Source organism: Pseudonaja textilis, chromosome 1, assembly GCF_049901715.1.
Source record: "Pseudonaja textilis isolate UNSWEBS1 chromosome 1, rPseTex1.2, whole genome shotgun sequence".
In the NCBI taxonomy this organism is placed as follows: Eukaryota; Metazoa; Chordata; class Lepidosauria; order Squamata; family Elapidae; genus Pseudonaja; species Pseudonaja textilis.
In genome coordinates, this window is record NC_141990.1 from 327,131,853 (window position 1) to 327,157,523 (window position 25,671).

Here is a 25,671-nt window from a genome sequence, read left to right on the forward strand (position 1 = left end):
TAGAATCCCACCCCTGCACTAACCTGCTTTCCAGCTCTGTTCTCCTGTGCAGGGCACAAAAGAAGACCCAGACAATCAGCTGGGACTCAGGAGGCAGAGAATAGATGGGGACAGGGCCAGTCAGAGGTGGTATTTGCCGGTTCTGCAAACTACTCAAAATTTCCTCTACCCGTTCTCCAGAACTGGTATGAACCTGCTGAATACCACCACTACTTGGAAATCTTCTAATCCAACCCTGTGCTCAAGATCCTATATCATTCCTGACAAATGACTGTCCAATCTTTTCTTTAAAAGCTTCAGGGATGGAGGACCCACAATTTTCTAGAGGCAAGCTGTTCCACTGATTAATTGTTCTCATTGGCAGGAATTTTCTCCTTAGCTGTAGGTTGGATCTCTTCTTGACAAATTTCCACCCGTTGCTTCTTGTTCTGCCCGCAGATGCTTTGGAGAATAGGTTGATCCCCTCATCTTTGTGGAAAGCCCTGAGATATTGGAAGACTGTTATCATGTCATCCCTACTCCTTCTCTTCGTTTAGTCTAAAGAAGAGACTAGATATCCAGCAACTCTTCTTTGAGTGTTTTAGCCTCCAGCCCCCTAACCGTCTTTGTTACTCTTCTCTGCACTCTGAGTCTCAATATCTTTTTTATATCATAGTGACCAAAACTGGACGCAATATTCATTCATTCAGATTAACAGAGTTGGAAGGGATGTTGTAGGTCATCTAGTCCAACCCGTGCCCCCGCCCCCGCCCAAGCAGGAAACCTTATACCATTTTTGACAAATGGCACTCCAATTTCTTCTTGAAAGCTTCCAGTGATGAAGCTCCCACAACTTCTGAAGGCAACTTCTGTTCCATGGGTTGATTGTTCTCACTGTCAGAAAATTTCTCCTTACTTCCAGGTTGAATCTCTCCTTGTTCAGTTTCCATCCATTATTCCTTGTTTGGCCTTCGGGTGCTTTAGAAAACAGCTTGACCCCTTCCTCTCTGTGACAGCCCTTCAAATATTGGAAGACTGCTATCATGTCTCCCCTGGTCCTTCTCTTCACTAGACTAGCCAGGCCCAGTTCCTGTAACCGTTCTTCATATGTTTTAGCCTCCAGTCCCCTAATCGTCTTTGTTGCTCTTCTCTGCCCTTTTTCTAGAGTCTGAACATTTTTTGTATAGTGTGGTGACCAAAACTGGATGCAGTATTCCAGGTGTGGTCTTACTAAGGCTTTATAGAGTAGTATTAGTACCTCACTTGGTCTTCATTGCATCCCTCTGTTAATGTAGTTTAGGATTGCACTGGCATTTTTGGCATCTAGCTCCACTCTTTTCTGTTTTCCTTCTGGAGGGCTGTTCCTCATAAGGTTGCCATTCATAGCACTGCAATGTGGGGCATCCCTAACCAGTTTCTATTCTAGAATTGTGCTTCTCAACTTCAGTAACTTTAAGATGTATGGACTTTAACTCCCAGAATTCTGGGAGTTGAAGTCCATTAAACTTAAAGTTGCTGAGGTTGAGAAACACCATTCTAGAACAAGGAGGGAACTAGGAAGGATGTGCCTGAGAGAGACTCAGAGTCCTAGCTAAAGAAAGCTCCATCTATCAGGATAGGGTTAGAATTATATTTTGTGACCAGGTAGGTAAATATTGAGTGGACATAGGTACACTGTAGAATCAAGTGAATTCATTTATAAATCATTTAAAGTTATTTAATAAAATTCCATTCATTTCATTTCAAAGTTAACCAATTGGTAGCCCCTTCTCAGAAGTAACCCTCTACCTTCTAGAACAATCTTCCCGCAATACATGGCTGACTCAAAACCTTTCTCCAAGGTTTTTGGGCCAAGATAAATATAGGTCGAGTTATAGTATATTTTTAACTAATCAATCAGAATAAAGCTGAAGGGACCCTGGAGGTCCTCTAGTCCAACCCCCTGCTCAAGCAGGAGACCCTACCCCACGATGGCAGGTGGCATGCAGAGCCATTTGTGCGGGCACGCGAGTCCCAGGCAAGCTTACCTGACTGCACCTCAGAGCTGATTTTTGGTCAGTTTGAGGCCTTTTTGGCCTCTCAGAGGCTCGAGGAAGTCTCTGCAGCCTTCGTAGGCGGAAAAGCAGGCCTGTTTCATCACTTCCTGTATTTCCGGAAATACCGGAAGTGACAAAATCGGCCCATTTTTTGGCCTACAAAGGCTGCAGAGGCTTCCCTCGAGCCTCTGGGACACCGAAAAAAGCCTCAAGGGCTGAAAATCAGCTGGGAGGCGCAGTGCAGGTAGGAGGGCAGCGGGTGGGAATCGCGCACGCATGCGCATGGGGTGTGGGGAGGGCCCACACACATTGCCTTCTGGGTGCTGGTATACGAGCGAGCGTGCACCCAATTTTTGGCATAGGAGCCCAAAAAGGTTAGCCACCACTCCGCTATCCCATTTCAGACAAGTGGCTGTTCAATCTCTTCTTAAACACCTCCAGTGCTGGAGCACCCACAACTTCTGAAGTCAAGCCATTCTACTGGTAATTATTCTCACTCCTTAATTTATTAATTAATTTTAATTAATTCCTTAATTAATGTTAAGGCTTGCTACCATTTTATTTATTATTAGTTGGTGCAGTTTTCCTCTGTGTCTCTTGTTAATTTTTATACTCAGCTCCGAGTGATGTTGTTGATTGGATGGTCCTATAAATATACAAACAAATTGCTGCCCTTCATCTCCCCTTCCTTCTAACTGGTCGTGATATTTCAAAGACATATAAACAAAAGGGAAAAAAAGAAAAGCATCTCACAACCAGAAAAGCATCTCACAACTAGAAAAGGATTTTGTGTGTGAGTGAGAGCAAGATGAAAAGAACTAGTAAAGATTTCCCAAAAATAAATATTGTATGCCACCCAGAGTCATTTTCTTATAAGATGGACAGCTATACAATTGTGATAAATGAAAAATAATGGGATTTCTCATATAAGGAACAGAAAGGTAATGAGAAAGGGACACCAACTTCTAGGAAGATGAACAATAGTTCTGTTGTAAAACCTCCTTTCTTAGAATTGATAAATCCTCAGCCTTTTTCATCATCTGAACGCAGGGGTCTCCAACCTTGGCAACTTTAAGCCTGGAGAACTTCAACTCCCAGAATTCCCCAGCAAAGCTGGCTAGGGAATTCTGGGTGTTGAAATCCTCCAGGCTTAAAGTTGCCAAGGTTGGAGACCCCTAATCTGAACGATGATCACCAGCTGCTCTAAAACTTTTGATTTTTCTTCAAGTACTGTAACAAGTGTGGGTATGTTGCAAGTTCAAGAGGAATTAACACATCCCACCAGCCATGTGGCTCACAGTTTCAGGTTTTTATCCCTACATTTTCCCTCTTTCTTCTTCAAACATAATCAACAGAAACCCTATCATTCCGTTGGCTTGTTCTCTGTCTCAGGTTTTCATCTTAGATAAGTAGAAACTTCTGACTTTGAACAACAACAATAACAACAAGTTGCAGATTTCCCTTTAAACTTTTCCCCTTTCAAAACTTAATTTTATTTATTCTTATTTACAAGTACCGTGTTTCTTCCCCAATAGGAAGTCCCAGCATGTTTTATAGGCATAAAATGAAATTAAGCCCCTCCCCCCAAATTAAGGCCTATATTAAAACATGCAAAATATGGGGGGGGGAATGGCAGGGGGCTTTCAGTTAGGAGCGCCCTGCGGGGAGCCATGCCTTGCCACCAACCTCCCTACTGTCACCAAATACTTTTGCTGCACACCCAGATATGGTGCGTTGACCTCAGCGTTGGTGGGGGCACTTTGTATCGGGAGACCTTCTGCCACTGTACCTTTCCCTTCTCCCCATGCTGCCACGGCGTTTGGAGCAATGCCGCGGCATTTGGCACAGCCACGCGGGGCCGGCCAGGGCTCCTCCCTGCAATCTGTGGAGACACTCGACTTCAGGCGCTCCTGTCGCCGCCTTCCTCGGCATCGTTCAAAGGCAAAACCCATTCTTTTAAAAATGACACCCTACTAGGACAAAGCCTCCCCTGACCGAGAGGGCAGCCCAACCCCACGTGGGGAGATGAATCTCCCGGGGCCACAGCACAGGATTGGCCCACCCCGGGAAAAGCACCCAGGCGCCATCCTTGCCTGGGGCGCCCAGCGCAGCTGACAGGTGGGCCCTCCTGCCCGGCGGTGGAGCTCTGGCCAAGGCAGCAAGTGCCTCCCTGCTGGGCCCTCCGCTCATCCTGCCAGGGCTGCGCCGGAGCTGGGCGGGCTGGGCAGAGCCAGAAAAGTGAGCCACGGGTGTGCGTCCACCTGCCAAGTGAAAGAGCAGGGCTGACCCGAGCTTGGCTTCCCAAGTCCCTCCAGCCCAACCCCAAAGGGGCCACCGGGAGAGGCTGGCTGAGGCAGTGATAGCGCCCACCCGCCCGCGGACAGGGAGGCAAGGCGATGGCAGCACTGCTTCCTTGGTCGGCGGGTCCAGTGGATAGAGCCTGAAGTCGCCCATCCTTTCCATTCCTCGCCCAGGCTGTCCCCACGCACCTCCAAACGTGCCAGCAGCTCCAAATGCTGCAGCAGCATGGCCATCGAGGCAGAGGCGCTCGCTCGGCCGGGCTCAGCTCTCAGGGGCTGCCACAAAGAAGAGGGAGTCAAGCTATTCTCCAAGCACCTGAGGACAGAACAAGAAGCCATGGGTGGAAACTAATCAAGGAGAGAAGCAACTTAGAACTAAGGAGAAAATTCCTGTCAGTGAGAACAATTAATCAGTGGAACAACTTGCCTCCAGAAGTTGTGAATGCTCCAATCTTGAGAGTTTTAAAGAAGAGATTGGATAACCATTTGTCTGAAATGGTATAAGGTTTCCTGCCTGAGCAAGGGGTTGGACTAGATGACCTCCAAGGTCCCTTCCATTTCTTCTATTCTATTCTATTCGATCCTATTTGATTCTATTCGATTCGATTTGATTCCAACCTACTTTACTTCTTTCAAGAAGTGGCATTTCGCTTCTCCCATTTCAGTATATAATCCTTCAAAACTAACAGGTATTCCTACTCATTCTCTCTTTTACTGAACTCCAGAGGCAAACTCCTGGGAAGTCTCATTATTCACTCATCCGACTTGCCAATGTATCAAAAGCAAAGCAAATTTAGAATAAGAAACAAAATGTATAGCAATCTCAACATGAAAAACAGATTAAAACCAGAGGTGCAGAATAAAAGCTCTATTTTCAAAACCTGAAGATTTGCAGAGATCTTTAGCTGGTGGTTAAAAGAGGGGAATTTTTTTTTACTACAAATTCAATTTTGGTTAAAAAAAAAATCTGCAAGGGATAAAAGTTAAAGGTAATCCTCAATTTATGACACAACTGAGCCCAAAGTTTCCATTGCTAAACAAGGCAGCTGTTTAAGTGAGTCAGGTCCACCTTTTATGACTTTTTGGCACTGTTGTTAAGCGAATCACTGCTGTTATTAAGTGAATCATGCAATCATTAAGTGAATCTGGCTTTCCACGTTGACTTTATTTGTCAGAAGCTCGCTGGAAAGGTTCCAGGTGACAATCCCAGCACCCCAGGATGCTGTAACCATCGTAAAAACATGTCATTTGCCAAGTACCGGAAATCTGATCACATGACTGTGCAGAATGCTGCAACAGTCGTAAGTCATAAGCATGAGAACCGGTCATACGTGACTTTTTTTAGTGCTGTTGTAATTTGAATGGTCATTAAACAAATGGTTGGATGGAGTGGCGTGGTGGCCTAGGATGGAGCTCTCGCCTCACAATCAGGAGGCTGTGAGTTCGCTCCTAGGTAGAGGCAGGTATTTCTCTCTCTGGGCACACTGAGAATATATCTGCTGAAGAAAACTCCACACTGGTGACAGGAAGGGCATCCGGCCATTAAAACACTCTGCTAGCTCCATTTGCTCGCCCAGACTCCATCCCGCAAGGGATTATGAGGTCATTAGAAGAAAATGATGATTAAACAAATGGTTGTAAGTCGAGGATTCCTTGTATGTCATACTTCTTCAACCAGGTGCCTTCCAGGTGTGTTGGCTATAACTCCATCCACTCCAGCCAGAGCAAAGAAAAGTGACTGATCACTCACGTCATCCAGGGTTACTTTCTCATGGATAAAATCTCTTTTTTTTTCCTTCTCTCTTAAAGGGCAGCAAGGAACGCTTTCATTGGCAAAGCCACAATGTCAAACAGAGCGGGGTGGATGACATGGTCTTGCTCTCCAAAATTAATGAAGATGCCATCGTTGAAAATCTGAAGAAACGTTACATGGATGATTATATTTTTGTATCCTTTTATCCATATTTTAAAGTGTATGTGTGTGGGGGGGGGGGATGATGAGGGAGAATGTTGAAAGGATCGATTGAGTCCGTTTGATGAGAAAAAGCCTTTCGTTCGTTAAACCATTGTTACAACTGTAAATGGAGGCTGCTGGGTTTTGTGGCTGCTGTTAAACGAAACTATTGTTCGCCGGGGGCATTTTTACCAAAAACTGGAAGAAAATTCCAGTTTTCAGCAAAAATCCTCATAAATTATGGGCACGGGATGCTGTAAACGTTCATAAATGCAGGCCGATTGCCAGGCACGTGAAATGAAGTCATGAGACCACAACAACAGGCAGCCATTGGAACTTCAGAACCAGGTTATAAGCAGGGATTGGGATGCTACTGATTCTGCCAGGCTCTATAGAACCGGTAGCTCTGAAGAGCAGCAGACACCGAACCAGTTCTGTGTTTGCTGCTGTTTGGCCCACCTGCCTGCCCGGGCTCTTACCTGTCCTTTATTTCCTGCTTTTTCAACCTCAGCTGCTTTGCGCGGCACAACTGAGGTTGAAAAAGCAGGAAAAAAGAGGCTTTTCAAACGCTGTGCACCTGCGCACAACGCTTTCCAGCTCTCCAGGTGGCACAGCTTAATGTATTTTTACACACGCAAAATATAGTCACCGAACCAGCAGTAACACTGGTTGAATCCAGGGGTGGGATTCAATTTTTTTAACAACAGGTTCTGTGGGTGTGGCTTAGTTGGTGGATGTGGCTTAATGGTCATGTGATTGGCTGGGCATGGCCAACTCAATATCACTCACATCGAGGCACACATCTCCTCGCCTGGCCTCTCATGACTGTGGGGATGCTGCAACAGTCGTAAGTGTGAAAAATGATCGTGTCACTTTTTTCAGTGCCATTGTAACATTGAATGGTCAGTCCACACAAGCAAAGTACCAGCAAAGGAGGAGGAAAAAACTCCAGAGACGTTCCTGAGACAGGAAGTCTAGTCCTGCCAAGAATGTAATAAGGGTTAACGGAGAGGCAGTTTCTGTAAGCAACACCAGAATGTTTCCTTCCTGCCTTCCTTACAGGATTAGGCCAGTAATTTATTCTAACAACCGGTTCTCCGAACTGTTTAGAATGTTAACAACTGGTTGTAGCAAATAGGTGCGAACTGGTAGAATCCCACCCCTGGTTGAATCCCACCCCTGGTTGAATCCCACCCCTGGTTATAAGTACCTTTTTGGGGGTGGGGAGGCATCATCACTTCAGACAGTCATTAAGCTGTGGTCCAGGTTTTTTGCTCTGTGAGGGAAAACCCACATATAAGTCTATATTCAGGCATGAATGCAAAGGATCTCCAGTTAGGAAAGAATCTGTGGATATCTTGCAGGTGTAGCTTTGATACCTCAAGATACCCACTTTTTAAGTGCACATTGTTTGGTCTACAAGATGGCAGCCGCAATGGCTGCAAATCTCATTTGGTTTTTTTGACCCCAAGCATCATTAAAGAAATCATGGCCCATTTATTTTTCCTCTTTCTGGTCCTTAATAAGCAATGCTCAGACCTATATTGGACCAGTCCTTATTTCTGTCAACCCCTTTAAGCAGATGCCCTACTTTACAGATCGAGAAATTGAACTCTATCAAGGAGCGGTGAGTCAATTCAATGAGAAAAATCAATTTAAGAGCCAAGGATTCTGAACGATCCCATTCCTTGAATTTCTTACAATCTATTTTGTTATCCAGTTACATTTTTTTTAATCCAGCCAATAAAATGAATTGTATAATGATATCACTTTTTCTAGAAAAAACATTGAGGTCTGCTGATAAAAATTTTAAAAAATTGATCTAAGATTTTGCAAATTGAAGTAAGAAATGTAGAAGAACAATTGCATTATATCAGGTTGCAGGTAATATCTAGCAATTTCAGGATGATAGATTAAATGGATTTTTCATATGATCCCCAGAAATGCTGGTTTTATTTTAATTTTATGTCACTTTAATTCCTTGAGCTCAGATTAATTCATGTATTAATCAATCAATTCAGTTTATTGAAATCACAGACTAGTACAAATTCATGTATGTATTCTATTTATTTATTACAATGCAATATGTTCAATTAAATCCCTTGTTCATATGGTGTGGTACAATAGTGGGATTCAAATAATTTAACAACTGGTTCACCCAGGGTCAGGTTGGCTGTCGTGGGAGGTGTGGCCAATCCCTATTGTTCAGTTCTGCCACGCATGTGGGACGAACCTCCCACAATGGCCAACCTGACCCTGAACAAACCAGTTGTTCAATTAACCCGCACACACACTATCAAAGTGGATCCTGAGCACTGTGTTGCAATGAAGAAATGGGCAATGGAGCAGCTGGCGTGAGGGAAGGAGAAGGGAGAAGAAAGATGGAAAACAGGCTTCTCCTTCCCTTGCACCAGCCTCTCTGTTGCCCGTTTCTCCATTGCAGCTCAGTGCCCAGGATCCATTTTGATAGTGGGGGCAGGGTAATTTAAAAACCAGTTTGTCTGAACTGGTGCAAACCGGCTGAACCCCACCACTAGTGTGGTGGGAATTTTCTTCCCTGTTTGTTATTAAGCCATTAGCAGAAGTCAAAAAGTAAAAATCGTGGATTCCACTGTAAACATAAAACCCCCTTTATATATATTAAAAGCAAGAGAGTAAAACTAAGACCATGAATGCAAATGTTAAGTCCTGACTGTAGGCCTCCGATTTATATTCTAGGCTCAGTATGAGAATCCACCTCACATCTATGCGCTCACAGACAACATGTACCGCAATATGCTCATTGATGGAGAGAACCAATGTGTCATCATCAGGTAAATTTCGTATTGATGGAAGAGGGTATTTGGAGCTCATGGTTGAGCTCATGTGGGGTCCTTAGCACTGTCTGAGCTTGTTCTCAGACATTTCATAACCAAACTAGGTAACATCTTCAGTGCTAGAAGGCAGTAGGATTTGCTCTTATTTTTATACACTGGTGGCTTTCCCTGTCAGTGTTGGAGGGAATGTTCTTGGTGGTTTCTTGATTAAGCTGTTATTTACTGTTAGCCTGTTTTTATCTGCACTGGTAATTCCTTGTTTGGGGTATTTGTCTTGATTGTTGATCTCGTCTTAATCTTGGTGTTAATTTCTGCTCATGTGGGTGTTGATTGCTGGTGAGGAGGTGTTTGGATCTTTTTGTTTCCTTTTGGGCTTTTGGATTGTCTCTTTTGAGTGGTGTGTAGTGTTGTTTATCTCTTACAACCATTTGTTTAGTGACTGTTCAAAGTTACAACAGCACGTATGAGTCCTTGCACTTGCATCTGACCCACACCCTTTTCCAACAAATCAAACACAATCCAAAAGAAACAGAAAACTTGTAAAGCTTTTACAAAATAATTAGCTGTGACAAGCACAAATGTTGCCAAGTTGTGCAAGACTTGCCAAAAGATAACAGACAAGAAATAATTTGCAAAATAAGAATCTTCAAATACAAACTCAAGATACTGGAATGTCCACGAGGCTGGAGTTTCAAAATGTCTTTGCCTTCTGCAAAGAAGGTTAGTTTCACAGTTGGCTTTTATCTTCTTGAAAGAGGGGCCATTATCTTGCAGCCTTTCTCCTGAGTTGCCCATGCTGTTATAACTGCTCTTTTCTCCAAGGAATCCTGCGCTCACATGCACTTAGCACAGGCTCCTTGGAAACTTCCTCATCACTGCTGCCAGCCCCCACAATCTCTGAGGGCAGCAGTCCACTCCCTAATGGTCCTGGCCCCTCATCTGAATCCTCGCTCTACTCAACCATCTGCATCTGCTGCCAGCTAACTACAACAACTTACGACCATCACAGCATCCCCGTGATCCCATAAATCCCCCTCTATTGAGAGAGGGCTGTTCAATTTTGACATCTTTTGACGAAGAGGCCATCTATGTCAAAATTGAACAGCGCTCTCTCAATAGAGAGGAAGGGATAGGGCATCATCTATCTCCAGTCTACAACACAGTCCTTTCAACAGTTCTAAGAAGGCTCCACACCCATTTGCACCACTCAGGTGACCCTGAGGACACAGATGAAACTCCAAGTGGTCTCAATGTCTCTCTAAAAGAATACAAGTTCTTGCTGTCTGCAAGGAGTATAAATCCTTCCATTCCCCAACAACCAGCCAGAGCAGAAGAAGCTTCTTAGGTGAGAAGTGAAATGTCTTCAAAGAAAAAGAAGAAAGTCCAGTTGCCTCTTGAAAAAGCTCCTTTGGGACAAGGACCTGGATGGTTGAGAATCTCCACAGACAAGAACTAGGGGTGCTTGCTCTCTGCTACTTATAAGTCAGCTCCCCCATTCACTATCTACAAGGGTTGCTGCAGAGGTGTTATTTCTGCAGGTTCTGACCAGTTCTGGAGAACCGGTAGTGGAACTTTTGAGTAGTTCAGAATACCACCTCTGACTGACCCCGCCCCCATCTATTCTCTGCCTCCCAATGAGTCCCAGCTGATCGGCTGGGTCTTCTGCACAGGAGAACGGAGCTGGAAAGCAGGTTAGTAAGCTGGGGAGAGAATGGGGATTTTACAGTATATCCTTCCCTTCCCCTGAAGTGGGGTGGGAATGGAGATTTTATAGTATCCTTCTCCTGTCAAGCCTGCCACGCCATGCCCACCAAGCCACGCCCACAGAACCGGCAGTAAAAAAAATTGAATCCCACCACTGGGTTGCTGCCCCAAAGATCTCCAGCTGCAGTTTAGCAGCAAAAGGGTGCATGCTGCATTGAAACATTGAAGAAAATCAGTAACATCCTTCAGAATAGGAAAAAAAAACCCTGCAGGAATTTGTGCTTTTTGCGAAATCAGCTTACTTTATGGAAACCAAGGATCATTTTCCTCCTTTTTTCATGAAGAATATTGCAGAGATATATAAGGTAATTTTGTGAGATTACTCTCAGTTATAAATATGTATAATTAGAAAAACATGGTAGACTATTAAAAGATTAAACGAAAACACCAAGTGGAAGCAGCTTGAATACTATCTATATGGGTTTTCCCCTCTATTCAAGTCTTTAGTTTCATTATATGCCAAACAACCTTTATGGATGGAAATGCAGAAAGAGAAAATGCTGAACCTTTTAACCAATTAAAACTATCTAATTAACTGGGTAAATAAACTTTCTAAAGCTATGGACCATAGGCAGAGAAAGAAAAGCTGTCCTTAGCACAGGGTACAAACTCTTGTCTCCTAGTTAATCTTCTCCACTGCAATCATGATGAGATCATTGCAAAAGATGGATTGCAGGATATGGGGCAATTCTCCCCTCTGTGCAGGCTGCAAAATTCTGTAAATAAACCTTGCATTGTTTTTAGTAATAAGAGGCCAAAATGGAAGCATTTCTCTGACATTCAGGAGCAAAGTTTTCTCTCTACTGGCATCTTCAATGCAAACTTTTCCTGCACCTATCTGCATCCATCGTCCTTCCTCACCCTTCTCCTTCCATTCAGCCCACCAGCTGGGCTCCATCATTTTTTCAATACTTCCCCACTGGTGCCCTCTGGGCAAAATGGAGTCCAGGTGGGAAGCAAGGACTCTGGAAAACTTGACAATCGGTGGAGATAGGGTTGCAAGGAGTCCATTGCCTACAGCAGCTGTTCTGCTTCATGATGAAGCCATCTGAATCCATGCTTAAGGCATCAGGAACTATTTAAATTTAACCCAAAGGTGCTTTTTCAGGAGGCAACTGGACTTTCTTGTTTTTCTTTGAAGATGTTTCGCTTCTCCTCCAAGAAGCTTCTTCAGCTCTGACAGGATGGTGGGGAATGGAAGGATTTATATTCCTTGCAGACATTTGCTCATTTGCATCCTTTTAGAGAGTCCTTGAAGCACTTGGAGGTTTATCTGTGTTCTTAGGGTCATCTGAGTAGTAGCTCCTGGTTCCTGTAGTCTGCAATTTTTTTTTTCTCTGGAAATCCATTCCTACTCCCACACCATTCCAAGGATGGTCATCCCAAATTGTATAGCCAAAAGTCTGTAGAGATTCTCAGTCATCCAGGTCATGGTTGTTCCAAAGGTGCTTTTTTAGAAGGCAACTGGATTTTCTTGTTTCTGTTGGAAGAAGCTTCTTGGATGAGAAGTGACCAGTTGTACGTCACTTTTTTCAGAACTGCTGTAACTTTGAACTGTTAAACAAATAGTTGTAAGTTGAGAACTACCTGTATTCCATTATTTCTTCTTGCTGTTAAGCAGCCTGCCTGCCTGCCTGCCTGCCTATCCCCTCCCCTTCCTTCTTTCCTTCCTTCCTTCGGGGAAAAAAATTGAGTCAGAGATTGGAGAGAAAATGCTGGAAATAAAATGGAAGCTGGCTACAAAGAAAGGGTCTCGGTTTATTTGGTTTTCAAGAAATTTCAGTGACAGCAGCATATTTCAGGGGTGGCTGACCAATTGGCTGGGTGTGTGGGTGCATTTTTATAGGGTTCTGTGGTTTGGTGATTGAGATGCTCCAGGGGGGTTGTGCAATGCAATGAGCCTTGTGTCTTTTACTATTCCAATGGTGGTGGGGAAATCCTGTTATGTCCTAAAGGTCATGTCCTGTCCTTAGAATTTGGGCGGGGGGTGTAAATTCTTTTTTTTTTAATAAATTTTATTGAATTTACAATTAAAAAAAACATAACAACATTACATATGCAACAGAGAGAGAAAAAGAAGAAAGAAAGAAGGGAAAGAGAGAGGAAAAAAAAACGCTTCGGTCTTGCGACCGAAAAAGGAGAAAAAGAAGTATAAAAGAAAGAAAAAAACAAAGAGACGGAAGAAAAAAGAAAATACGTTAAAACCAGACAGATATCCTTTTTGACAGTCTGCAAGATCCAATTCTCCTACCTTACTTTAAATATACACATCTTATCACTATTTATGCTTAAATTACCCTTTATTCATTGAACAGTTTATCTCTGATATAACCAATTATACCACGCATTCCAATTATTATCAAATGCTGAAGACTCTTTATTTTTAAGAGCTATGGTTAAATTGTCCATTTCTGCGCAGTCACATATTTTCTGAATGACCAATTGATCTGTAGGTAAACAGGATGATTTCCAGCACTGGGCAAATGCTAATCTGGCCGCAGTTAGAATATGAATTATTATATATTTCGTCTTTTTAGGAAAATGTTTATCAGAGATCCCTAGTAGGAAGAACTCTGGCTTCTGCTTGAGACCTATTATAGGAAGACTGGAGCTGCTTTCTGCTTTTGTTCAGATTTTTTTTCCATTTCTCCTTTGGGGAAATATAATATTCTGCCTCTTTTAATATTCCCCAAAATATTTCATTCTCTAGGAGCGGGGCTTCCCTCCCTTTCTCCCTCCCTCCCTCCCTCCCTCACTTCTTTCCTTCCTTCCTTCCTCCCTCCCTCCCTTTCTACTATCTATCCATCTACAAAGCCACAGGGGTATGCCTGATAATTTTATTTAGTTATTTAGTTAGTTTAGTTTGTCACGCATGAATGAGAAAACAAGTATAAGGATGAACATAGCATGTAAACATATAAGTATAAACTGGTATAAGTATGTACATAATAAATGAGTACAAATAAATGGGAACAGTAGGACAGGAATGGTAGGCACGCTGGTGCGCTTATGCACGCCCCCTTACAGACCTCTTAGGAATGGAGTGAGGTCCACGGTAGACAGTTTAAGGTTAAAGTTTTTGGGGTTTGAGGATGTAACAACAGGTAGTGAATTCCAGGCATTGACCACTCTGTTGCTGACGTCATATTTTCTGCAATTGAGTTTGGAGCGGTTTACTTTGAGTTTGTATCTATTGTTTGCCTGTGTGTTATTGTGGTTGAAGCTGAAGTAGTCATTGACAAGTAGGAAGTTGTAGCAGACAATTTTGTGTACTAAGTTTAGATCAGACTGTAGGCGGAGTAGTTCTAAGTTGTCTAGGTCCAAAATTTCAAGCCTGGTGGCAGAAGGTATTCTATTGCAAGCTGAGGAATGGAGGACTCTTCTCATGAAATAACCCTGGACTCGCTCAATTGTGTTAATGTCCATTATACAGTGTGGATTCCGGGCAGATGAGCTGTATTTGAGAATTGGTCTGGCAAAGGTTATGCCCTGGTTTGCAGTTCAATGTTACCAGAGAAGAAGCTTCGCAAAATTAGGTTAACAACTCTTAATGCCTTTTTGTCAATGCTGTTACAGTGAGCTCTGGGGCTTAGATCTTTTGAAATTAGTACTCTTAGGTCTTTGACAGAGTAAGGGTCATCTACGAGGTCGTATCCGCCCAGTTTGTATTTAGTGTTCTGATTTTTGTTGCCAATGTGTAAGACAGAGCATTTCTTGGTTGAGATTTGAAGTTGCCAATTGTTCGACCATTCTGACACATAGTTAAGGTTGCTTTGTAGGGAAGCAGTATTGTTGGTGGTGTTAAATAATTTTACGTCATCAGCGAAGATAATAATGCAGTTGAGCGTTTCATTCATTTTGTGTGAAAAGGTTGCGGGTTAAGCACAAATAAGTATATTTTGTTCTAGGTCTTTTAATGCAAAAAACGGTGGAAGGTCACACCAGCTATTTGGAATTTAGCAGCAAACTCTAAAGATGTTCTTGGGTACAACAGAGTCTTGAGGACCTTTCAGAATATCAAAAGGGGTGGAGCTAATCTAATTTCAGGAGGAAGGATGTTCCATAAGATGGGAGCCATGGCAGAGAAGGCACGTCTCGTGGAACGTACCAAAGGAATCTCCCTAGCTGATGGTACCCATTGCATGTCTTCTCTGCCAGATCTAATGGGGCATTTGCACTCCTGTCCTCTCTGCTTTCTAAATTCATCCTATTTCACCCATTTTACAGCATGTCTGTGTATTTTTAGTGGTGAAAGTGGCGCTGGGAAAACCGTGGCTGCAAAATACATCATGGGATACATTTCCAAGGTGTCGGGAGGAGGCGAAAAGGTTCAGGTAAGTGTGAAGAGCAACGGGCTTGCATTCTCTTCTCTTCCTTCTTCCAGTTCCGGTTTTATTTTTGTTTTTTACTTTTATCTTTCACTTCATTGTGCATGCAGAACAAAATCCAATTCTTTTATTTCAGAAGTCATGTATGTACAAGTTTTACAAGTGTTTCCTACCTCTCAGGTGTGTTGGAACGGTGACTCACAGAATTCCAAGTCTACCCAGGAATTCTGGGAGTCATCATCCCAACAATTGGAAAGGCATCCGGCTGGTATAGGGTGGTGATTGCAGGTCCCCAGGATGCTGCAATTGTTTGTAAATGTGCCCCAGTTACCAAATGCCCTAGATAGGTGATGGTGAATCTTTTCAGCACCGAGTGGCCAAACCAGAACACGTGCGCAATGTGCGCATGCCGGAGTGCTGGAAAGCCAAAGACCAGCTGGCCAGTGTGTGCGTGCCTGTTTTTTTGGACATTTTTGGAGCTGTTTTTCAGGCTGAAAACTGAAAACTGGCCTGAAAAGGGCCTGAAAAATGGCATGTTTTTTGGCCGATTTTCAGGCCATTTTCTGGTGCTCCAGCTTCCGCGAAGACCAGCTGTTCGGTGCGCATGTGCCAGAAACCAGAAGAGCAGCTGGAGACAGTGCACACACCCACTGAGAAGGCATGCATGCCACCTCTGGCACATGTGCGATAGGTCCGCCATCATGGCCCTAGATGCAATCATGCAACTGGGGGGAATGTTCCAAAGGTGCTTTTTCAAGAGGCAATTGGACTTCCTTGTTTTCCTTTGGAGAGATTTCGCTTCTCATCCCAGAAGCTTCTTCAGCTCTGACTGGATGGTGGGGAATGGAAGGATTTATATTCCTTGCAGATGTTTCTTCCACTCCCCCGCCATCCAGTCAGAGCTGAAGAAGCTTCTGGGATGAGAAGCAAAACGTCTTCAAAGAAAAACCAGAAAGTCCAGTTGCCTCTTGAAAAAGCACCTTTGGCACAACCCTGAGCTGGATGACTGAGAATCTCCGTAGACATTTAACTGCAGGGGATGGTGTGGCAATCATAATTTCAAGGACAGATCGTAAGTCACTTTTTTCAAAACTGTTGTCATTTTGAATGGTCATTAAGCAAGCTGTCCCAAGTCGAGGATCAGCTGTATCATTAAAAAGACGGCAACTGTGACAATGCAATCAAAGCATAGATGTCGCACATAAAAAAAAATAGGCAGAGTTTCAGTTGTACCATTGCAGTTGCAAGATTGACTCAGCCTTTCATTCCTCCAGGGTGGGTAAAATGAGGACCCAGATTGTTGTGGGCAATATGCTGACACTATAAACTGCTTAGAGAAGACTATAAGCACTGTGAAGCAGTATATAAGTCTAAGTGCTATTGTTATTGTCGCACCAACCACCGAGGCCGATCCCTTTTTAGCTAACCGTGATTCTATTCCAGGTGGTTCTGTCTGGTCTCCACGCAACTTTTTCTTTCCTTTTTTTTTTTTTAGCATGTCAAAGACATCATTCTCCAGTCCAACCCATTACTTGAAGCCTTTGGCAACGCCAAGACTGTGAGAAATAATAACTCCAGTCGATTCGTAAGTCTTTGGGTAGAAGAGAAGATCTTGCTAGGAAACAGCAGTCTGTTGTATGTGGGGCAACGTATGTTGCTGAGGCAAAAAAATAAAAATAAAGCATTACAGCAATGTTTCTCAACCTTGGCAACTTTAAGATAATGATGCACCTGTCTCTCATCTACAAGAACTCCTCAACTTACAATGTGCAACCTGTTGAAGTTCTGACAGATTTACCTCAGGGATACTTATAACCCAGATTCAGAGTTCAATTGGCCACGTTTGTAGCCCTTTGCAGTGCTCCACAGTTGCATGACCACATTGTATGTGTTCTTGCCCCAAACCAGCACTAACTTCACGTTTTTGGCAAAACTGCACTCTTAGTGAACCATTGGTTTGCTTAATAAATATGTACCAAAAGTCATAATATCAATCATGTGACTGAGACTGACCCATTTTATAACTGTCATGAGTTATGACCGAAATGGGAAAGCTCTGTTATGGTCATACGTTGGAGCCTACCTGTGCATATTGAGAAAAAGAATAGAATTAGAATTAGAATTAGAATTAGAATTAGAATAGAATAGAATAGAATAGAATAGAATAGAATAGAATAGAATAGAATAGAATAGAATAGAATAGAATAGAAATCAGGATAGGATAGGGAATAGAACAGAACAGGAATAGAATGTAGAGGAGAAAACAGAATAGAATAGAATAGAATAGAATAGAATAGAATAGAATAGAATAGAATAGAATAGAATAGAATAGAATAGAATAGAATAGAATAGAATAGAATAGAATAGAATAGAATTCTTTATTGGCCAAGTGTGATTAGACAAACAAGGAACTTGTCTCTGGTGCATAAGCTCTCATTACGTACAACAAATAGCGATAGATCATTATCGGTCATTTTAAAAATATATTCATCATAAAACATTAGATATAATGGGGAACCAGAAATAGAATCATTGGGGAACTTCAAATAGGTCACTCCAACATCTCATTAGCAAATATATAAATATAAGGTTTTCTACCTGAGCATGGGGTTGGATTAGAGGACCTCTAAGGTCCCTTCCAACTTCGTTATTCTATTTAAAAAAATCTTGGGTGTCCCATTTCAGATTTGCCCAATATGCCTTCTCTCACATTGGAGGCTGAAATGTTTTCTGTGTGTACATACGCACCCTTGAGAGTGGGAATCGGACCTAAGCAAAGTTTAGTGAAACCAATTGTATAACTCTAGTAGTAAGGACCTTTATTTACAGGAAATATTTAATACGGATAAGCCAAGCCTAGCAACCAGATGTGCTCTGTGCCTGGGGAAGATAAGCAGAAGGAAGTGGTTTCAGATTTGCAATCTCTTAGATCAGTGTTTTTCAGCCATGGCAACTTTAAGATGTCTGGACTTCAACTCCCAGAATTCCCCAGCCAGCATGTTGCCAAGGTTGAGAAACACTGTCTTAGACAAAGAGCAGGTAAAGCAAGGAAAACCTTCATTTTGAACCTACATCATACTGCCCCCTTGTGGTCAGTAGGTCATGAGATGCTGAAGCATCTGCACCACTGGATTTGCAACTTTCACTGTTTCATACCAGGGGAAATATTTTGAGATCCAGTTCAGTCGCGGAGGTGAGCCCGACGGAGGAAAGATCTCCAATTTTTTGCTGGAAAAATCCAGGGTGGTGAGCCAAAACGAGAGCGAAAGGAACTTCCACATCTATTACCAGGTAATTGGAAAAATCACAGATATATATATATATATATATGGCCGTTGGCACGAAATGCTTCTGCAAACCCGCCTGAACATTCAGGTGTGACCTATGCTACTATTGCTGATTTACCACCAGCAATAAATTAGGGGGATGGTTTATTTATTTATTTTAAACATTATTCGTGGTATATATTTTATGTATTTCAGTGCTTTGTCCATTTTTTTCTATATAATTTGTAAAATCAAATTTTGGAAAAAAAGTGATGTTGGGCTTTTGATTGATTTGTTAGCCCTTCTACAAGAGAAGAAACACAACCAGGATTAATCGTAAATTGAGATCTACCCGTAGAATAAAAAGTTGGCCTGAACAGGATCTCTTGAATTATTGAAATAGGGTTGTAGCTCAACACACGCTATACAATTTTTTAGATCGTTTGAGATGATACTCTGCTCAGTGTCCAAAATGTTCTGCACAGTGGTGCAATTCAATTATTTTTTTCCTACTGGTTCTGTGGGCATGGCTTGATGGGCATGGCAGGGGAAGGATACTGCAAAATCTCCAGTCAGAGGTGGGGTTTGCCAGTTCTCTGAACTACTCAAAATTTCCACTACCGGTCAGGGCTGGGATTCAAATTTTTTAACAACCGGTTCTGTGGGTGTGGCTAAATGGGCGTGGCCTTGTGACTGGGTGGGTGTGGTTTCTTTTTTTCTTTTTTTTCCTAGCACCTTCCTGCCATTTTTTTTTTTGCCCCATTGACCTCAGGGAAACCTCCGGGGGAGGCGCTTTTGCTCCCAGAAGGCTTCCCCGGGGCCCAGGAAGGCAAAAAATAGAGTGTAGGAGGGCGCACAGCATACCCCTTTTTGCCTCCTGGGACTCGGGGAAGCCTCCTGAGGGAAGCAGTAAGACAGCGAGGGGGATCCCAGCTCAGCTGATCATCGGAACAGCTGATCATCGTGAGGGGGGAAGAAATACCTTAAGGAGTGATTGGGCGGGAGAATGCAGTCAGCGATGTTGGGCCTATGTGCAATGTCATGCATGCATGATAAGGTCTGACTGGGAGGGGAGGAGCAGCAGAGTGGGGCAAGGCCAGCCAGGGGCACAATTTGCCAGTTCTCCAAACTATGCAGAATCATAACAACCGGTTCTATAGAACCGGTCCAAACCGGTAGAATTGCACCTCTGCTACAGGTTCTCCAGAACTGGCCAGAACCTGATGAATACCACCTCTGCAGTGATGGGATTCCAAAAAATTTACCACCGGTTATGTGGGCGTAGCTTGGTGGACATGGTGTGGTTTGGTGGGTGTGGCTTGGTGGGCATGGCAGGGGAAGGATACTGTAAAATTTCCATTCCCTCCCCACTCCTGGGGGAAGGTTACTGCAAAATCCCATTCCCTCCCCACCCCACTAACCTGCTTTGCAGCTCCCTTCTCCTGTGCAGGGCAACAAAAGAAGACCCAACCGATCAGCTGGGACTCGGGAGGCAGAGAATAGGTGGGAGCAGGACCAGACAGAAGTAATTTACCGGTTCTCCGAACTACTCAAAATTTCCGCTACCAGTTCTCCAGTTCTCTAGAACTGGTCAGAACCTGCTGAATCAGAACCTCAACACCTCTGGTTCTGCATGAGTTGAGTTTGAACTTCCAATGAGAACTATTTGTGCATTCCAGAAGGGAGAGGGAGAGGGAGGGAGGGAGGGAGGGGGGGATGGAGAGAGAGAGAGAGAGAATCAGAGAGAGGAAGGAAAAGACAGGCTAGGTAGAACAAAGGTCCCATTCATGTTTGTTTGTAAATCCATCAATTGCCTCTCTACAATTTGGATCCCATGAAATAACCTTGGAGAGACTGCAATCTTTAACAAAAGTTGTTGACATGGTCCTGAAGAATTCAACAAGGTAATCCATCAGTCTCATGTCTTTATCTATTTCTTTTTCTAGCTTATTGAAGGTGCTTCCCAAGATCAGAAACACAACCTGGGCATTATGAGCCCAGATTATTATTATTATTTAAGCCAGTCAGAGACCTATCAAGTGGATGGCACAGATGATCGGAGTGAATTCCATGAGACCATGGTAAGGGACCATTATTTTACAAGACTCATCATTAGGGTTTTTTCATGTTTTGAATGCTGCCCAGAGTCCATTACCCAATAAAGGTAATATTTTCAGTCATGTTAAACATTGCACCTGAAACCCACAAATAATCTTTCTTTCTTTCTTCCCTTCCTTACTCCTTCCCTTCCTCCCTTCTTTCTTTTCTTTTTTCCTCTCTCTTCCCTTCCCTCTGTTCTGTGTTTTTCTTTTCCTTCCTTCCTACCCCTTTCACTTTCTTCCTCTTTCTTCTCTACATCCCTCCCTCTCTCTCTCTCTCTCTCTCCTCTCTCCCTTTCTCTCCAGAGTGCCATGGATGTGATTGGCATCACAGGCCAAGATAAGCAACTTGTCCTACAGATTGTAGCTGGTATTCTCCATCTAGGGAATATCAGTTTTGAGGAGAAAGGGAATTACGCCCAAGTGGAGAATTCAGACTGTAAGTAGCTACCAGTTAATGGGGATAAATTCATTAATCTGTGAATATTAACTTTGACATGTCCAATGGTAATGTGAAGAGCCATAAAGATGAGCTTGGGGAAAAAATATGTGCTGATGATTACAAAAACATATTTTAAGACCGGGAAAAGAAGAAAAGCAGAGGTTGGATTCAAATTGGGTAACAAAATTTGTGGTTCTGTGGGGTGGCTAGGTGGGCATGGCCATGTGACTGAGTGGGCGTGACTTCTTTTTTTGGCAGCACCCCCCACCCCATTTTTTGGGCCTTCGGGGACTCAGGGAAGCCTCCTGGGGGGGCGCTTTTGCTCCCAAGAAGCTTCCCTGGGGCTCAGGAAGGCAAAAAAATGGAGATGAGCGCACCCCCTGCCCCCCTCCAATTTGGGGGCCTTTCTGGGCCTCAGGGAAGCCTCCTGGGCAAAGCAGTAAGTAAGCGGGGGGAATCCCAGTACAGCTGATCATAGGAACAGATGATTGTCGGGAGAGGGGAAAAAAGAAATACCTTAAGGAGTGACTGGGTGGGGAAGAACGCAGTCAGCGATGTCAGGCATGCACGCAATGTTGCGCATGCGCGATAAGGACTGACTGGGCAGGGAGGGAAGGGGCAGGTGGAGAGGGGCAGGGCTAGCCAGGGGCACATTTTGCGGTTCTCTGAACTGCACAGAATCATAACAACCAGTTCTATAGAACCAGTCTGAACCGGTAGAATCCCACCCCTGGTTATAAGTCAAGGACTATCTGTACTCCAGTGAATTAGGGAGGTATCTGTCTGAACTACTTCCAAATATTATTATCTCTTCTGGACTTTCAACAGATCCTATATATCTCCATCAAGGTTGCTTTCTTTACGCCCTACACATGCCCCAATTCAAGGTGTTGGAACATGAGCAAATGTTATGTATGTTGACATATCCTGTTATCCAGAGATGCCAAAGGAGGTTTTTTTTTTTTTCCATTTCCTCACTTCAGTGCTAGCTTTTCCCGCTTATCTTTTGGGAATTGACAAGGACCGCCTAGATGAGAAACTCACCAGTCGGAAAATGGACAGCAAATGGGGTGGCCGGTCAGAGTCCATTAACGTAACCCTCAATGTAGAACAAGCATCTTATACTCGTGATGCCCTAGCCAAAGGCCTTTATTCCCGGGTCTTTGACTTCCTCGTTGAGGTATGCAACCTTGTTCTGTGGTGGGGGCAGGGGGACCTTTGGGATGGAGTGAGGAACAAATTGATGACTGGTTGGCTCATGCCATTTCTGTCTTTAACAACTGAGAGGGACACTCCAACTCTATGGTGTTTTGAACAGTAAGACAGAACTGGACTCATTGGAAAACGTTGAATACAATGGTGTCTTATTTGTCTCTTCCAACTCTATGGTTTTTTTTTTTTTTTGAAGATCAAATCAGAAAGAAGGACTTACTCAACATGAGAAGGACTAAGATTTTCTCAGGAAAACAGTGGGCTGTTTAACACCCATATGTCTTTGAATGCTAGAAATAGAGGGAAATATGCCTTTTTTCTTTGTTTTGTTTGAAAAATAGATATCTTATATTGGGAATTTGGTTTTTTGTCTACCAGATGGCATATTTTTTTTTATCACTCAATGCCAATATTAAAGAGATGTGGCCTCTGGTAATAAAATTCTATATTTTATGCAGCTAGTAATTCTTTCTCTTCACTTCCAGTCCATCAACAGAGCCATTCAGAAACCAAAAGAAGAATACAGCATTGGTGTCCTAGACATTTACGGTTTTGAAATATTCAAGGTAGGTCTGTGTTACTGAGAAACCAGTGGTCTTGGCTTTTGAGAAAATTCTGAACTCAAAAATGTTCCTGTACCCCAAAGACACCGTTGTCCAGTTGGTCGTATCATTTAACTTAGTTTAGTAAAAAAACCTAAAAGACAAAATATTCCTTGTTAATTTTACTATCTAAGGAGCCATAAATAAATGGAATGGTTGGAAATCCGGGTCAGATTCCAAGTGACCTGGATTACAATCATGTGACCGAGACAGTGCTGTGACAGTCATAAGTGCGAGAATGGTGAAAAGTCATTTTTTCCAGTCCCATCATAACTTTGAACAGTCACTAAATGTAAGGTTGTTAAGTGAGGATTACAAAGTAATACTTTTTGGTAAAGTAAAAAGGTTTGGGTGGCATTACTAGTCTCAAGTCATGTGCATACAACGGACACCATTCTCTGTCCGTTGTAATTCTGTTAAGGACAGAATTGGTAAGTTTTGGCCCATTTTTGTTCGCTATGACACAAGCAGGGGTGGGCTGCTGGGGATTCACAGGGGTTCAGGAGATTCTGTGCCATTAGGAGAACCCCCAAATCCCACACCTGGCTGGCCCCATCCACCCCACCCCGCCCCTCCCAGGAGTCCCCACAGGGCCCATTTTGGATGCAGGTAAGGGAACTGGAGGTTCGGGGAGGGTGGAAAATGGGCCTCCTGGATGTTTGGGAAGGCCGGAAATGGGCCCATTTCCAGTTTCCAGAGAGCCTCTGGAGCCCGGGGAGGGCAAACCTCCCCCACCACGGTGCAGGAGGCCGACTAGGTCATGCCTACCATGGCCACGCCCACCCAGCAACCAGGCAGAGAACCCCTTGCTAAAATTTTTGAAGCCCACCCCTGGACCCAAGCCCAATCAAGGTTCAATTTCACCTAATCAGCATAATATTGTCTACATCACTCAACTAGGAGGTGCTGAGAGAATATGAATCGTTTGTTATGTTTAAGCAGAAACAAAGAAAAGCTCTGAAAATGTTGGGACCAATTTTAATTGTTGGTTATTCTCAATGGTCGGTCATTTATTTCTTACTTATTTATTTGTATCCCACCTTTATTGTTATTTTAGAAACAACCCAAAGTGGCAAACATATCCAACACACCTTCCTCCTCTTTTTTTCCCTCACAACAACATTGCGAGGTGGGTTGGGCCAAATAACTAGCCAAAATCACCCAGCTGGCTTTCATGACTAAGGCAGGATTTGAGTTCTCAATCTCCTGCTTTCTAGTCTGGTGCCTTAACCATGAGACCATACTGACTCTATCTTATGAAAGAATAAATTCTTAGCAACAGGAAGCTTCCCGTGTACTTTTGCTGGCTTGAGTCATACTGATTTGGAATCTGTGATCCACACAGTTTCCCCCACTTCTTTTATCCAAATCTGGAACTTGAATGGAATGTCAACTAACTGCCTCCTTTTCCAAACTGTTCTCTCTTCCTTGCTTCATATTCCCTTGATCTTCAGAGAAATGGCTTTGAACAATTCTGCATTAACTTCGTGAATGAAAAACTTCAACAGATCTTCATTGAATTGACACTTAAAGCAGAGCAGGTGAGTTTGGTGTGGGAGGAGCTACAAATTCCTTTGAGGGTAGGCTGTGGATTCTGTGGTTAGGTCTCCAATTGGCCACTTGTGACCCAACCTATCCTAACCTGGAGATGGATCTATATGGAGATTAACCTGGAGATGGATCTATATCTCCAGATTAGGATATTTGGGGATAGCATCTGCATGAATTCCTAGAAGGTTGACTGGGAACTCCAGGGGTTTTAGTTCCACCACATCAGGAAGGCATCAGGTTCAGGAAAATTGCAGTCCTAGGTTGCATTAACAGAACCAAGATCATGTGAAATATTAGTTTCTTTAGAATGCTTTGATAAGACCACACTTGAAATATTGCATTCAGGTTTGGTCTCCATGACATAAAAAAGATGTTGACACTCGAGAAAGAGCGCAAAGAAGAACAACTGAGGTGATTAGGGAATTGGAGACTAAAACATATGAAGAACAGTGCAAGAATTGGGTATGTCTTGTCTAAGGAAGAGGAGGACTAGGGGAGACATGATAGCAGTCTTCCAATATCTCAGGGGTTGCCACAAAGAAGAGGGAGTCAAGCTATTCTCCAAAGTACCTGAGGGCAGGACAAGAAGCAATGGGTGGAAACTAATCGAGGAGAAAAGCAACCTAGAACTAAGGAGAAATTATCTGACCGTTTTAGAACAATTAGTGGAACGACTGGCCTCCAGAAGTTATGGATGTACCATCACTGGAGGTTTTAAGAATCAATTGGACAACCATTTGTCTGAAAAGGTATCGGGTTTCTTGCTTAAGCAAGGGGTTGGGCTAGAAGACCTCCAGGGTCCTTTCCAACTCTGTTATTCTGTTCTGATCTGTGAGATTATCAGATCAGAAAGGTATTCTTAACCAGACAGGTACAGAATGGCATTCTTAACTAGACCCTCTTTTTTTTTACTGTTCTTTAAATGTGCATGAATTGCTTCTTTAAAAACAATCTCTCCCCTTGCCCTAGGAAGAGTATGTGCAGGAAGGCATCAAGTGGACCCCAATTGAATATTTCAACAACAAAGTTGTGTGTGATCTCATTGAAAACAAAGTGGTAAGGGAAGGACTGAGGAGGAGAGTGTGGATTTATTGAGGTCTGGGGCTTGAGCTGGGGATGGGGTTACTACTTTATTCTAGTTGAATTAAATTCTTAAAAGGCCTTGGTTTTTTCCATAAAATAATGAAACATCCATGCTGTCAGGATTCCGGGAGTTACCCCCATTTAAATCATGAGTCTCGAGCCAAACTTCCAAAACTTAAAAAGGATTTATTGGGAGTTAAACTGTCCGGCACTGCCTGGATATAATTCATTGTCACCCT

General features: G+C 43.2%; 1 protein-coding gene across 1 annotated transcript in view; it reads left to right on the top strand.

The window, feature by feature from the left end:
- Nucleotides 1–25,671, top strand: part of MYO1F (myosin IF) — a 77,853-nt gene that overhangs the window by 25,886 nt on the left and 26,296 nt on the right. The window contains exons 2-13 of the mRNA XM_026698998.2: nt 6,125–6,262; nt 7,807–7,896; nt 8,988–9,082; nt 15,096–15,183; nt 16,673–16,762; nt 18,337–18,468; nt 20,390–20,524; nt 20,849–20,981; nt 21,968–22,164; nt 22,682–22,762; nt 24,253–24,339; nt 25,319–25,405. Of these exons, the coding sequence (XP_026554783.2) occupies nt 6,125–6,262; nt 7,807–7,896; nt 8,988–9,082; nt 15,096–15,183; nt 16,673–16,762; nt 18,337–18,468; nt 20,390–20,524; nt 20,849–20,981; nt 21,968–22,164; nt 22,682–22,762; nt 24,253–24,339; nt 25,319–25,405 (1,353 nt within the window). The remainder of the gene's footprint in view (nt 1–6,124; nt 6,263–7,806; nt 7,897–8,987; nt 9,083–15,095; nt 15,184–16,672; nt 16,763–18,336; nt 18,469–20,389; nt 20,525–20,848; nt 20,982–21,967; nt 22,165–22,681; nt 22,763–24,252; nt 24,340–25,318; nt 25,406–25,671) is intronic.